The 14,704-nt window shown below is 39.3% G+C and overlaps 1 protein-coding gene across 1 annotated transcript in view; it reads right to left on the bottom strand.

Moving 5' to 3' along the window:
• LOC145986396 (uncharacterized) overlaps positions 1-14,704 on the bottom strand; it is a 317,161-nt gene that overhangs the window by 23,896 nt on the left and 278,561 nt on the right. Inside the window, exon 5 of the mRNA XM_083120365.1 lies at positions 1,663-1,818. Coding sequence (XP_082976491.1) covers positions 1,663-1,818 — 156 coding nt within the window. The remainder of the gene's footprint in view (positions 1-1,662; positions 1,819-14,704) is intronic.

The raw sequence follows: 14,704 nt of genomic DNA, 5'->3' as shown, positions 1-14,704 counted from the left end.
GATGAGAGACGACGAGGCATGTTGTACCGTGGTTGCCTCGCGAGTTTTGAATATGGAAACTCCTCTCACTAGATGTCTCCCATGCAACCCTGTCTCCTAATAACAGGACGGGGAGAGATTTCATAAATAAGTGACGTTGAATCTGATCTGTATTATTAGAATCACTTGGTAGAACGTAGAGAGATTTGGAGATAGATGTTCCCTCACATCCTGTAAGCAATGTGTTCATTATTGTGTCTTTAAATTACCATATTTTGTCCCGCTTCTCTACGGTAATTGGACCCTTTAAATAATTGAACTGCGGAGAAAAGCGTGCTCTCCATTCATTCGCTTCAACTACAGGATGTCCATAAATTATGGATTCCATGTCACAATGCAGAACCTCAACATGCCCTCCACCAATCTCAACAAACGTCCTTAACCCTAGAAAGCTAAGGCTTCGTCAAATTGTCGACGCGTAAACACAAAAATGTGCCCCACACTCTTTCTTACCACATGATGAGCTTGGAACTCTCAGTACCTTCAATTGGTATTGAACTGTGGAGTAATAATGTCTGAATTGAATTGCTGCCCAGTTGAGAAATTATTTGATATTATTTTATCTGCGTAGTCGTTCTGACGAAGCGTTAGCTTTAACGTAAGCAAATTTGCCACAGACATTTTTTGTTTAGACAAGGAGAAAATCAATTATGTTATGCAGAACAAAACTAAAATATGTGGTCTTGCAGCTTTAGACAACTCATGGCACAGCATCCAATCAAACTGCCGAATAACCTGTGAAAACCATGAAAGGAAAGGATGACGGAAATGTTTTGCAGCCATTGGTCCAAAGCAATATGTCTGGAATACCAAACAAATGCAGTTCCTTAAATTCTCTTCAAAACGTGAGGATCCAGAGAAGCCGTTGAAGCAGTTACTCTTTCCCGTGGTTGAAACACATCCAGGATTTTTACAGCATATGCCTCAGATTTCAAGATTCAGTTGACCGTGATGCCCATTGCACAGATTCCCCTCTCCCTACCAGAAACTACCACCTTTGGTTACAGAATTTATGCTCATTATTGGCGGATAGATTTTATTCGTTTTGTTGACGTCATTTCCTGTTTGTTTGCCGTGGTAACATATATTGAATGAACATTCAATGTAAGACATAAATAATGGATAGACCTAATTGTAGAAATGTTTTATTCTAGTTGTAAGGGAATTCATTAAAACTTTCTGGCATTTGGCCGATTTTTTGTTGAGTGTTGGAGTCATATGGAATACATTGTGATTATTAATAGAATTCGTTTATTTTTTAAACTTTTACTGTACACACATACAAACAAGTCTCAGTTCTCAAATATTTGTCTTACTCGCCGACCTACGTGGTGGAGTGGTTAGTTCAGCGCGCTAGAACGCCAGAGGTCCCGGGTTCGAATACCGGTCTGGGAATAGGCGTTCTTTGTGAGCATACCTTCATCAATTCACAATATTATCACTCATCTTCATTTTCGCGATTAGCCAAAAGTGGCAGAAAAGCGAAGTAAAATAAATCAAATCCGTGAATCGGTCAAATTGTTTTAGTTTGTGCAGATTTTCTCTTACTTTTGACTACATAAGACGTTCGGCCACATATGAGACGTGTGCGTATGGGTGTATGTGCAATGACAGGGTACGTACCCGTGTCCCACTTCCAGAAGTCGGAGCGCTCGTTGAGGTCGGTCATCCCGCCGTAGACCCACATGGCTCCGTCGTGGAGGATGGCAGAGTGCTTGTGGCGAGCCGGTGGTTGGTCTCCATGGCCACCGCCAGACAGGAGGTGCCAGGACTCCGTCTCTGGAAAGACAAGGAAACAAAACATTATCACAGTTTTTCACTTCGTCCCTTTGCTACGATATGATCTAATACCATAGGATGCAAATTCTGTGGATACTCTGTGAGTTTTTACAAGAACATAAAAATCATTGGGAAGTCCTTCAATAGCATCAGAAGCTCCGAACTATGTTTCCACATAATAATGGGCTAGAAAATTCAAATATTGATTATCTTTTAGGTACCTTGAAGATGAAACTGGTTTCTAAACATAACATAGGCTATAATATACTATATGATCTTCTACATTAATTTCGACTAGAATATCATTCCCAAAAGACCGAATCCAAAAGATTAGCTCCGAATTAATTCAAGGGAGCTATATTTTATTTTACATTTATTACGTATGTAAAATAATTATATTTACACATAGCACCCTCCATTTCCATCCGAAGAGTTTCTTTATAAACATAAAATGAAAACAGTTTTGGTATTTGATAATCCTCAAAGCGTAACTTTAAAATATCTGTGATAGGTTTAAATAGGGAAGGGATTCTGATATAATCAGAAACCTATAAGTATGGTAAACTTCACTTATGTTTGCTCATTTTAAATTACAATGTGTTCATGATGCTTGGAAGTTCCCTTTTCATAAATATGATGAATTACTCAGCAACAAAAGACAAGTACTACTGAACACATAAATCGAAGTTTCACTGAGATCAAATTCAGTTATAATGCATGGGGATGGTTGTAGAGTGTATCAACATCAGCATAAAACTCTTCTCTGAGCACGTGTTGCCACTTAGCCAAAATGGAGGGGGGGGGGTTAAAAGAAACATCAACCCCTTCTACATACATTGAGATATATATAGTAAAATAACACTGAATCTGACCAAGGTAGTCTATATTTCATTAAAAAACGTAACAGGTAACGTTTCAACCCTTTATCAGGGTCTTTCTCAGACTCAGAACCAAACTAAAATACAAATGCATTTATCATCATGGAAATAAGGATTAATCGTGTTACAATTGAATATACAGTGCACCCACAAAAGAATGGTGCGATTTAAAAAGTGAATAAAAAAAGTTATTTCTCACGTGCACAATTTACACCGTCAGCATATACACCAAGTTTCTTATGCGTTAATTACAATCCTTCAATGTGTTCACACTTGGTCATACGGCACATAGGGCCGCGCCAGGAGGGTGCGAAGGGGTGCTTCCGTACACCTAATTTTCTTCCTCACCCCCTATTCAAATCCTGTATGTTGAAAGCATTAATTCTTAGAGTGTAATATGTCGTAGTGACATTGAGCGACCGAATGTTAGGTATTATAGTGAAACCGCTGTTATTGTATACAACAGCCAAGTATTGAAAAAGAAGCCGCATATATTTCCCTGCACTGTCGGCTGTCTCTATAGAGATCAGAGGCCGTTGTCGTTTTTTCATCAGTAGTGTTGTTAATATTTTTTTTAAGTGGTCTGTTTGTGTTTTTCGATATTTACCTAGAGCTGAGTTCTTTTTTGGGGGGCATTGTTGTTAAACTGTTTTATTGTCCCCCTACTTGTTCATCTTTTCTCCAAGTCGCACTGGAACACAAATTTCAGGTGCTTTCAAAATATCATCAGGACGTGTTCGTGAAATTATTTAACGCTAGTTGTATCGTGACGGGTAGTTTATCTGTTAGTGCGTTCTATAAGTTCCACGTAACATGTTTAATAAATAACCATTTCAGACTTTCAATTCAATTCAATTCAATTTTCCTTTATTAAAGGGCGAGGTTCATAGTTCGCGAAGAAATATTAGTTCGTTGATGGGGATCGTGCGGCAGAAGGGCATTTTTTTTAAAAAAGATGAAGTTGCCGTGCACTTCACGTTTCGTCCTGACACCGCAGCATCTGGGGAAGACGGAAGATAGCCAGTGTCGAAACCACAGGGGGGCATTGACCCCAACCTTGGTCAGAAATCAATTTTATGGGGGTAAGTGGGCAAACATTGAAGTAAAAAAGCAAGGCTGGCAGAATCTAAGAGTAGCAGGACAAAATAATACTCAAGATAGAATTAGTTTTCATGTATTTCTTTTTTTTTCCTCTAGACAGCCAAGAGCACCTGCGGGGACGCGGGCACAAAGAGGCAATTGCAATCCCTGATTTCAAATTTTATGCAAATAAAAATGCATTTCGTATTTTTTTCGTAGATAGAAGGCAGCGAACAATCCAAATTTAAACGTTATAAAAGAGAGAATTCGGCCGGCGCCCTATCAAATTAATATTGTTTTCAGTTTGCAAAAAATTGGATCTAAACATATTTCTGGAGCGAAGCGAGCAATATCATTATTTTCTGTAATGCATTGTAAATTACGAGAGAGAGAGAGAGAGAGAGAGAGAGAGAGAGAGAGAGAGAGAGAAGTACGATCAACTATGTACTTCAGACTGTTGCTGCTAACAGTTTTGTGTTAAATGTATGAACAATTGTTTTGAGGACATTTCGGAGACAATTTATATCATTTTTGCTGTTGGTTTGTTACGAGGCGGATGAACTGATTATGTAATGTATTTAAATAATGTTATGTATGTGTATTAAAGAAACTTTGAATACGTGCACAATTTAGTGTTAAATGTTGCATATGCATTCTCTTAGTATTTACGTCGCTTCATGCTGTATATGTGCAAAACATACGTTGTGCATGAAAGATATACATGTCATGTGTACAAAAGAAATTATGTTCGTCAAGCATTTTCTATCTTGCAAAAATACAGTTTGTGTGCTTGTTTTCAATTATTAGCTAATGTGAAATTGAACATGTTGATAAAATATTTCAAATCGTTTGTCCAACACAATTGCTTTAGCACCGACTTCTCATTTGCTTGATTTACGAGGATAATTACGTCTTTGATATTACTACTACTACTAGTAATAATAATAATAATAATGTTATTGTCATTATTATTATTATTATTATTATTATTATTATTATTATTATTGCACGTTTATCTTGGTACTTGCCTCCCACCAGACAAAAATTCTTGGTTGCGCCTGCATGCACATTTCATGTTTTCTTTATTTTCAACATCGCACCCACTAAATTTTATTCCGCACCCCCTCAGCACCCCCAGACGATTAATCCTGGCGCCACCACTGCACGACACATATCTAAAGGATAGTTTAACTCATCCCAGACTCGGTGTAGCATGTCCGTTCAAAGACTGAAATCAAATGGTGTAAGATCCGGCGAACGGGGTGGCCAGGAGAGAATTTTTGCTGCAAGTCTGATCCAGCCTGTACAGAACACCATTGAGAAGCATTCATACGTTCTTGTGAAAATTGGGAGAGGGGAGAGCTCCGTCCAGTTGTGGAATGTAATCGTCGTAATTGGTATTCAGGCGGGGCACCCTGCTTGAAGTCCCTCTAGCCACTGACTTGCATGCACTTCACTGAAACGCCTCACGCACTCTTAAATGTTGTCATCAGACACACGAGGTCGGCCAGGACTCTTACCTTTACACAAGCATTCAGTTTCCACAAACTGTCGCTACCACCTGGCGTGTGGTACGTCTTTTTCAAACTGCTCACTAAACTCATGCTGTACCGTAATCACAGATCTGGACACCTCAGAACAGAGCACACAGAAAGTCTTCTCCTGCTGAGACTCCTTCTTGGAAACTGACCCCGCAGCCTCTCAGTGAGCATGAGAATCGAACTGTTGGTAGCGTGTGATAAACGAGGACAGTTTCCGCTGTGCAAGGTGTATATTGCACCCGTGTAAGGTGAGAAATAAATTTGTTATTAACTTTTGTAACCGCACTATTCTTTTGTGTATGCCGTGTAATGGTCGGATCGACCATTACTGGTTTGTGGTATTGTATTAATTAATTGCTGGCCAGCTACAAGGTGTAGGGTTAATTAATACGTTTTCATTTGTGTACTTTTATATTGTATGTTATGGCTTGTAAGAATATGTGCTTGTGTTTTTACTGGATATTAGATTCCCCTGTTTTTTAGCTTCCCAGTTGGGGGAGCTGTCTTTCAAAAGACGTTTGCTGTGGAAAATTCCAGTGCTATGGGGTAGACGTCCACGGACTCCCACCCCGATTAAAAACAAAGACCAGTTGGGCTTAACCAAAATAGTTTTTCCCATCTTCGCGACGACGAGGAACTTGTCCTCGAGTATAGTCAACTTTTGGTGGCTAGACTGATATAAGAATGTAGCATTTGGTGTAAGCCAACACCTGTTGCTGTCCCAAAGTCCCCTTTAAAAGAGCTTTGATTATGTAGATATTTCCATATAGAAAATTGATACCCAAAAAGAAAATATGTAAAGGTGTAAGGAAACGCAAAGAAAGAAACGGATTATCGTTAAGTCGAGGGTAGGCCCGCAGAGATAGTTTTGCTAACTCTGCGGTAAAGGAAGTGCCAAATGTGTAAGCCATAGGTACGCATCTTATTGATTTAGAGTTATGATGATTTGGTCAATTCACACATGGAAACGGTATATAAATATGTATATAAACAACGTATAATAAACACACGTAATCCTCCAAGATAATGTTATGATTTGCTGAATTAACTCCAAGTACTACAGTACTGTCTATTTAAAACCAGATCTTTATTCACTCTCTGTACTTGTAACGAACCTAGGGACGAAAAATATAAATGTTATGGGAAAAACCCCTTTCGTAATTCCGGCGTTATTATAAATCTGCTCTCGAGACACACAGGGAGTGGTGTGGAAGGGGAGAGATCGAAAGGGTTAAAGAAGGGAATTAATCCAGAAGGGCCGGATAGAAACAAGGGAAGCGGGGGCTGATTTTACAGCCGACAGATTGGAATACAAAAAAAAAAGTTGAACTACAATTTGGGGAGTCGTAGGTCGGCGTAGCTGCGTACGTACTTTTCAAAAGCACTGTCGGAGAGCACGCTATTTGCGCCGAAACTTTAAACTGCTTCAGTCCATGTGTAATTACACTGTTACTGCTTATCAAATTGTGGTAGAAATGGATGTTTTTGGTGAAATTATGTGTTTTCCATTCAACTGTTACAAAATAAACTATGGGACTCGCCAGATATGCTGCGCACTATACAAATTTGTAAAAACAAGCCTCATTGTCTAAGTTTGTAATTGCCCATAACTGTTTACAAGGATTGAAAAAAAACAACGTACAAATCATTGTGTAAGCAGCACAGCCATTTAACAGCGAAAATAGCCTTTAATATTACGAAAACATCAATTACACTGAAGAGAAAGTTGGATCGTAATCGTGTCGAGAGGAATGAGTGCGGTTAAGTATGTATAATTAAAACTGAAGATGTAAAATTGACTTGAAATAACCTGAAGTTCTTTTACGTGGCAACCTATTAATATATATATATATATGTAAAAATGTGTGTATGTATGTATGTGTGTATATGTGTGTGTTTGTTTGTTTCCGGCAAAACTCTCAAACAGCTGGAGCGATTTAAACGAAACTTGGTACACGTATGACTTACAATCTGGAAATATATACTGTGGGGGTAAGACACCCCTAGCACCCCTAGAGGTAGGAGTAGGAGTGGGTGACATGTAAAAATAATTTAAAAAACGACCGATATTAGTGTGGAATGAATAGTTTTCGGGGTCGTAAAGATGAATAGTGACACTCCCAATGCCGTTCAACTCGAAGTTCATTTTACACTATAGTTAGAATTCATTATTTTCCTGTCTAATAGAAGAATGGGATAAATAAATACCCGGGCAACGTGCTTCAGCCATTGTACACTGCTCGCCATTAAAATTGCAACACCCAGAAGGAAATGAGATAGAAACACGAAACTTGGCAAATATGTAGTTCATAATAAGATAAGAAAATGATTACAGTTAGAGCTCGATGGTGTGACATGTGACACGTAGAACCTGGTTGCATAACCCCAAGGAGCTAGTAGCGTGTACAGTCTCCACGGGCGGCAATAACTGCTGCAACACGGCGAGGCATGGACAGAATGAGGTCTATCGATGTCTGCTTGCGGTATGGCGTCCCAAGCGGCTTCCACACGGTGCCAGAGGTCTTCAGCATTACGTGCCGGAAACCTCAGTTGTGCCAGCCGGCGACCCACCATGGACCAGACATGTTCAATTGGCGACATATCCGGCGAACGTGCTGGCCAAGGAAGCAGGGGCACGTGGTTAGCTTCCATAAATGCGAGGACATTCCTTGCAACATGGGGGCGCGCGTTATCCTGTTGAAAAGTGGCATTATGCAGTGCATGGATTAATGGGACAGCAACAGGGGTGAAAACCTGTGTGATGTACCGTTGGCTGTTCAATGTCCTTGAATGCGTACGAGACGCGAACGAACACCTATGGCGATGGCACCCCATACCATGATACCCAATGAAGGCCCTGTGTGATGATGCATGATGCAGGCGTCATGAAGCCTAGTGCCACGGTGCCGCCACACGCGTGTACGTCCATCATGATGTTGTATGCAGAAGCGGGATTCATCAGAGAACACTACAGCATTCCACTCCGCCATCCATGCACGACGGTCTTGGCACCATCTCAGACGCAAACGCCTATGTTCTAGCGTCAGAGGAATCCGCAACAGTGGGCGCCGGGAAAAAAAAAATCCCCGGTTCGCCAAACGGCGAAGCACGGTTCGTGGGGACACTGGACGTTGTAAAACATCCCGTACTTCATGCGCAATCCTCGTTGACGTGACCGTTCTGCCTGTAAGGGCCATGCGTATCAAACGTCTGTCCTTTCGTTCCGTCGTCCGACGCGGACGTTGTGAACCTCTACGTCGCTCTACAGTGCCTTCCTGGACCCACTGGTTCCATACACGGATCACTGTGGATGCATTCCGTACTACACGGGCACCGATCTCACGGTAGGATAATCCGCATTCACGGTATGCAACAATTCGGCCGCGATCGAACTGGGAAACCTGCTGGAATCGCTGCCGTATTCGACGACGTGGCATTGCTGACCGATTTTAAAACACTACACTCACGACCATGCACTTTCACTGCTCTTCTGCACCTATCTGACCTGCTACAGGTACCACTTACCAGATGGCGTGGCAGGCGCACATGACGCATGACGGCCTTGAATACCTAATCATTTCCTTCTGCACCTCTCCTCTACACACTGTGCACATTTCGTCCGATTCCGATTACTCCTTCTGGGTGTTGCATTTTTAATGGCGAGCAGTTTAATTAGCAACTTTGGTCTAGCGTGCGGATTCATAGATTCACGATCTCGCCATCGTGAGTTCAGAATTCGAGGCCGCCATGGTTCCAGGTGTTTGTTTCCGAGTGTCCTTTCATCAATCAATCATAATAGATTTTGTTTGCTATCTTGCCTCACTTTTCTCCACTTTGGCTAATCGCGACGATGAGGATGAGTGACGATATGATGAAATTAATGGAGGGACAATCACAAAGATCGCCCATTCCCAGGTCGGGATTCGAACCCTGGTGTCTTAGTGCGCCGTGAGGTCGACTGGTAGTAATTCATCCATAACTTTACTATTAACTTTGTCAATTTTGTTGAAATCAAATTCTGCATAATTTTTTTTAAAAAAATAAGGAAAATATATTATAAAATCATAATAAATGCCGAAAAATAAGTTTTTACTCCTTTTCAAAAGTGGAATAACTCCCCAAAACGAATAAATAGTGCGTTCTCTCGCTTTGCTCGCTAGCAAGTTGCAGAAATCCAATAGGCCATGTGACGGAAGTTTTATGTAAGTGAAGTTTTCGAGATTTCAACGTGTACGTTAGACGTGACTAGTTTGTAAGTGGATGCCAAATGGATGGCTTAAGGGAGGTGGAGGGGTGGATCGTTCCGACGACGTCAATATCGGAACACAGGATGGGGCTGGCTTTGCGGGAGCAAACCGAGGCAAATAACGGTTTTAAAAATCTGTCCTTGCACCGGGTTTTAAAGGGGATCTAATCCTATCTCGGAAAATATCTCGTTGCACGATGTGTCTTGATGTGTTATTTTTCTTCCCAAATGTCCCTCCCAGGGATAAGAAAGTTTTCAGCGCAGAGGCAAGTCGTCTTAAAGAAGAGCTGTTACTTGTCGCGAACAGAAATCTTCAATGCACTTCCACTATTGTACAGGGTGTTCATGAAGTTACGGGACCGAGATTATGAACGTACGTAACTTTAGTATGAAAAGTGATAGAGACACTGGCAGGGTGGATACAAATCATGATGTTTATTTCAAAAAAAATATTTTTGATGATTTTTTACTTAGACATTTTTGGATTTTTTAAAGAAAAACACGCTTAAATTGTATGGCTTGCATGTTTTTTGGAACAACACATATAGATAATTTTTTTTGGAAGGTATTTTCTGGTAAATGGCCCTGTAAAATATTTGAAGAGTTTGATTAAAACATATAAAAAATACATTTTTCAGTTTCTGATACTGTATATACTATGGAAATGTGTGTTAAGTGTGTTAATGAAACTATAACAATTTCAGTAACTTTTCTTCTAGTGAAAATAAAACATTCTGAATGTTCCACATTTGTATCTTAAAATATTGTTTGTAGTCTATGTAGCTGAATTTTTGTAATTTTTAAAAAATATCAGCTGTCATGTTTATTTACAGTTTAATGATAATGATACTATTTACCGTTTAAATTTATTAGTATTTTAAAGCAAGAGAAACGTAAGTGCGTTAACAATTTACATATTACATTTTCTTTGCATGAGCTTCACCCCCAGCAGTACATATATTTTGTTTCCTTTCTTAGATGCCTAATAAGCAGCATTAAATGGTTACAAATTAAATGTACTTTCACCAAAAGTGATTCTCATGTATACAAAATCCTTATGTACATTATTCTATAAATTATTTATTTTTTAAAGTTATTTAAGTCAGTGATTTTTGCAAAAATATCACCTGATTTTAATCTTGAATTAAATCAATCCACCTTGGACACTGGATCTTCTTGGATCTTTGTTATGTAGATATTTTTTAAACATTGAACAAGAAAGTAATTCTCTACATGCACGTTGAGTATGGGGTAAGAGGGTTTCGTCCTAATTCCGAACAGCCCTAATTCCGAACAGTCCTAATTACGAACACATTTTCTGCCTTGTGACCTACAACTTTCTCTTAATTTCCTGAGTCCTTTTAACTATATATTTTAAAATAGACTAGGTGCCAGACTTGAGACTGGTCAGTGGCCTGTGGGTTACTAGTGGTGTAAAAGTTGCACCTCAAATTGAAGCACGTCAGTTGTAACATAATTAACCTGACTAAAGCCTTCGTCGAAGTACATACATTATATACAGGGTGTCATTTTAATGGCGCCCACGGACCACGGAAATGTATAGAGGACATCAAAACAAACAACTTTTTTCATTAACATTTTTCTCGTTGGAGCGTCGTTTCGGCGCTACAGTCGTTCAAAAAAGCCCGTTTTGCCGCCTGAATGCAACATTTGATTGCATTTGTGACGTCATATCCCGTCGTGAAGCGATGCGTTACAGGGTTGCCAGGAACACACATATTCTATGAAAAATGACATAGCTACAATCAGCTACATTATGTACTGTAAAACAAAACGAGAAAACACGTTCTGTAACCTAACAGGAAGTAAACAAACGATACGAAAAATGGGAGAAAGAAAATAGAATTCAAGTGCAAGTGGTCATATCGAATTTTGTATCAGCTTGCATGTCAAATATTTGCAAATCTAGTTACCAAGTTGGCATCTACAATTTAGTCTATCCACTTCGTCCTTCTGATACTAATTGTCTGTGACACACTGAACAGATGACAAAATAGAAATGAAAGAACTCAAAATTCGAAAGGTAAGCAACACATAATATAATGTATATTCAGGGCATTATGAGGCAAGTGACAAAAAATGGTTTAGAATACAGGGATATAAATAGTAGTAAAACAAACTCTCCGACGACTGTGTTTATCTACGCACCGGATACACATGTAATAGTTCGCAACTCTGAACAGGGCAGTATATTCGCTACTGATTCATCATTAGATTGTTACTGTGGTTGTACGTGTTTTAGCCGTAATGTAACAACGTGAACCTCAGATACTTCCGTTATCAGCACAAAGTACCACAAGGCATCTGGACACAAACCTGTAGATATCAACCTTGCAACGAGATTTGCAAATATAATTGACATGGAACTGGGCGTAAACAGCCACATGTAAGTTGTAAGTACAATAAAAGTTATTGTTGTTGATATTTGACATGTAGGCTGAGACAAAATCCGATATTGACTCTTCATTTTGAATACGTTTTTACCATTTCTCATATCGTTGGTTCACTCCCCCCTTCCCCTGAGATGACTGCTGATCTTCTGGCTGGTAGGCTATGATGTTCGGTTTACTGGACGCGTTTCTCGCTTCGTTTTACAGCTAATAATGTGGTTGGTAGTTTGACATTTTTCACAAAATTTGTGTGTTCCTTGCAACCCTACCGTGCGCTGTTTCGCCGCAGGAAATGACGTCACAGATACGATCAAATGTTGTTTTGGGTTGCCAGCATCCAGGCGGCAAAACGGTCTTTTTTGAACGGCTGTAGCGTCGAATTGACACACCAACGTGAAAAATGTTACTGAGAAAAGTTGTTTGTTTTGATGTCCTCTACACGAATCTGTGGTCCGTGGGCGCCATTAAAATGACACCCTGTATACAATATACATATTGTACAAGAAAGCTTGACACGCACCTTCTGCCTTTAGGGCTTTATGTTAGTCTGGTTATAACCCGTTTATCGGATTTCTCAAAAGCTTCTTAGGGTTAGCAGGACCAAGCCCTAGCGTGGTTTGTGGTGCCGGATTTATTTTTAATTATCCCATATTGGTTAGGAATAAAATATCATCCAGACTTCTTACTAGGAGATTTTTTTAAACTTCCGATGATATACAAACACTTTTTTTTTCAAACAGACAGTTCACCCGATACAACTTGTAGGCCTAAACCTATTAGTTGTGCCTAGGTTTATAACCCTGTTCTTTTTGATGATGCAGAAGAACGCCTTATTCAGAGTTGGGTTTGTAGAATATCTGCCAAATGGAGCACAAGTACACCAGCCAATCCGAAGATTGAAGCAAGATATTACCCAACGTCCCCTGAACCATCAGCCTTTCGGCAACCAGGAGAATGTCCCGTAGGCTTACAAAAGTCTAGCTCTTTTATATCATAATTTTGTTTGCAATTTTCCAAGGTTACTACATAGTTGTTTTATATTTCCATAGTTTCAGCATTTTTTCCTGATTTAAGTTAAACAATTCATTATCTATTGTAACATTAACAATAACATTTTTATGGAAAGGAATCTAACAATCTTTAGAGAAAAGATACAACACTAATTCTTAAAAACATAGACTGAATAGTTTAGTGCTTAAAAGGCATGTGTTGACAGGGGCGACAGAAGCTGATTTAATTAATAATAGAATTAATGACTTTGTCAATTAATAATGCGCTGAATGTTACCTAGTCTATTTTCAAAACATATGATGTTGTTCTTAAAAAATAAAGATATCACCAGTCTCCTTGTATTTGTCGGTGCTTCCTGCTATCCTCTCGTCCAAAAAGACATATATTTTATTCCGCTTGACACCTTCCAAGTTCAATTCCATTCTCATAATCATATCATTTGACTTTTCTGCCTCAGCCTCTAAGCATTTAATGAGCTCTGGCACTCTTGGATGTGGCCTATCAATTGATTGATTTTATGATTCCTTCCCTCCACTGCATTATTTGTCTGGTGCCTCCTGTTGAAACAGTTCCACATATCTTTTGGCAGTAAGTGGTTTTAGAGCCACCGGTCCACAAAATAGTCGAAGAACTTCACAAGGTTTTCGTTACGAGGAGCTTGCTCGTAAATATGAATCCATCATTCTTCAAGATCTTCTAGGTTTAGAAAGCTAAAGACGCTCACATACGGATGCTCCTCTTTATTTCTCCATCTTCATTTTAAGATATAGTCGTGCGAATTTCTTGAACTTTACTTCAAGACTTTGTGTAACGTGGACAAAACAACCGTGAATGTTAATCGTGGTAAAAACCTGTATTAAAGCAGAAATAGCAGCAGCCTCGAAGTTAATGTTTACCGTTTCCACTCTGTTATTTCCCTCAAGATTAATCTAAACAATCGTAAATAAATGTATTTCTTCTTGTCTGGTGAAAACGCAAAGACTAGAGGTACAACATTTGCTTCTAAAATAGTACTGCCCAAGTCTGCATGTATGGTGTATATCTAAGAAAACTGGCTATCACAGCTTTTGAACGTTTCATCCATAAAGAAAAATGTGTCTGGGTCTTCAAAGTGTCTCTTCCTTCGGTGCTGGCAAAGACCAGAACTCTCGTGTCTTACCCTTAGCTGTTTTTAAAAACAGGTTTTCAGCTCTATGTGTTCGCAATTAGGACGTGGACATATTTCTCAGTTTCATGTGTTCGAAATTAGGACGATTCAGGCACTGTTAGCAATTAGGACTGTTTGCAATTAAGACGCAACCGGGAAAAAGTTAAGAAGGTGTAAAAACATTTTGTACGAAGTAAAATATTACATGGATAAAGGACAGTTATGAAGTTCCTTGCAATACTTTTTGATGTGCATTGATGGTCTCTGCGAGTATATTCTTTCGAACTTCGGGGTGTACTGGCAACATTGGTAGTGTCATTGGGCAGTACCAAGTGTATTAATGAATGCCGAGATGAAAGAAAAGAATTGAAATTTATCGTAAAAAAACACAAACTTACCTACACCTGGCAACATTTGCTGCCTTTGTTTTGATTCGATCAAAAACTGTTGAAAACGTTTCAAGCATGTCCTCTATTTTTTGTTTATTCCCTTCATAAATTTTCCTCCTTATAGTATGCTCTAAAACATAAAAACTATATTTACATTTACGTACATTTTGTCAGTCTTCCATT

The sequence above is a fragment of the Lepisma saccharinum genome, chromosome 4, assembly GCF_977018435.1.
Source record: "Lepisma saccharinum chromosome 4, izLepSacc3.1, whole genome shotgun sequence".
NCBI lineage: Eukaryota > Metazoa > Arthropoda > Insecta > Zygentoma > Lepismatidae > Lepisma > Lepisma saccharinum.
This window is presented reverse-complemented; position numbering and strand designations above follow the sequence as displayed.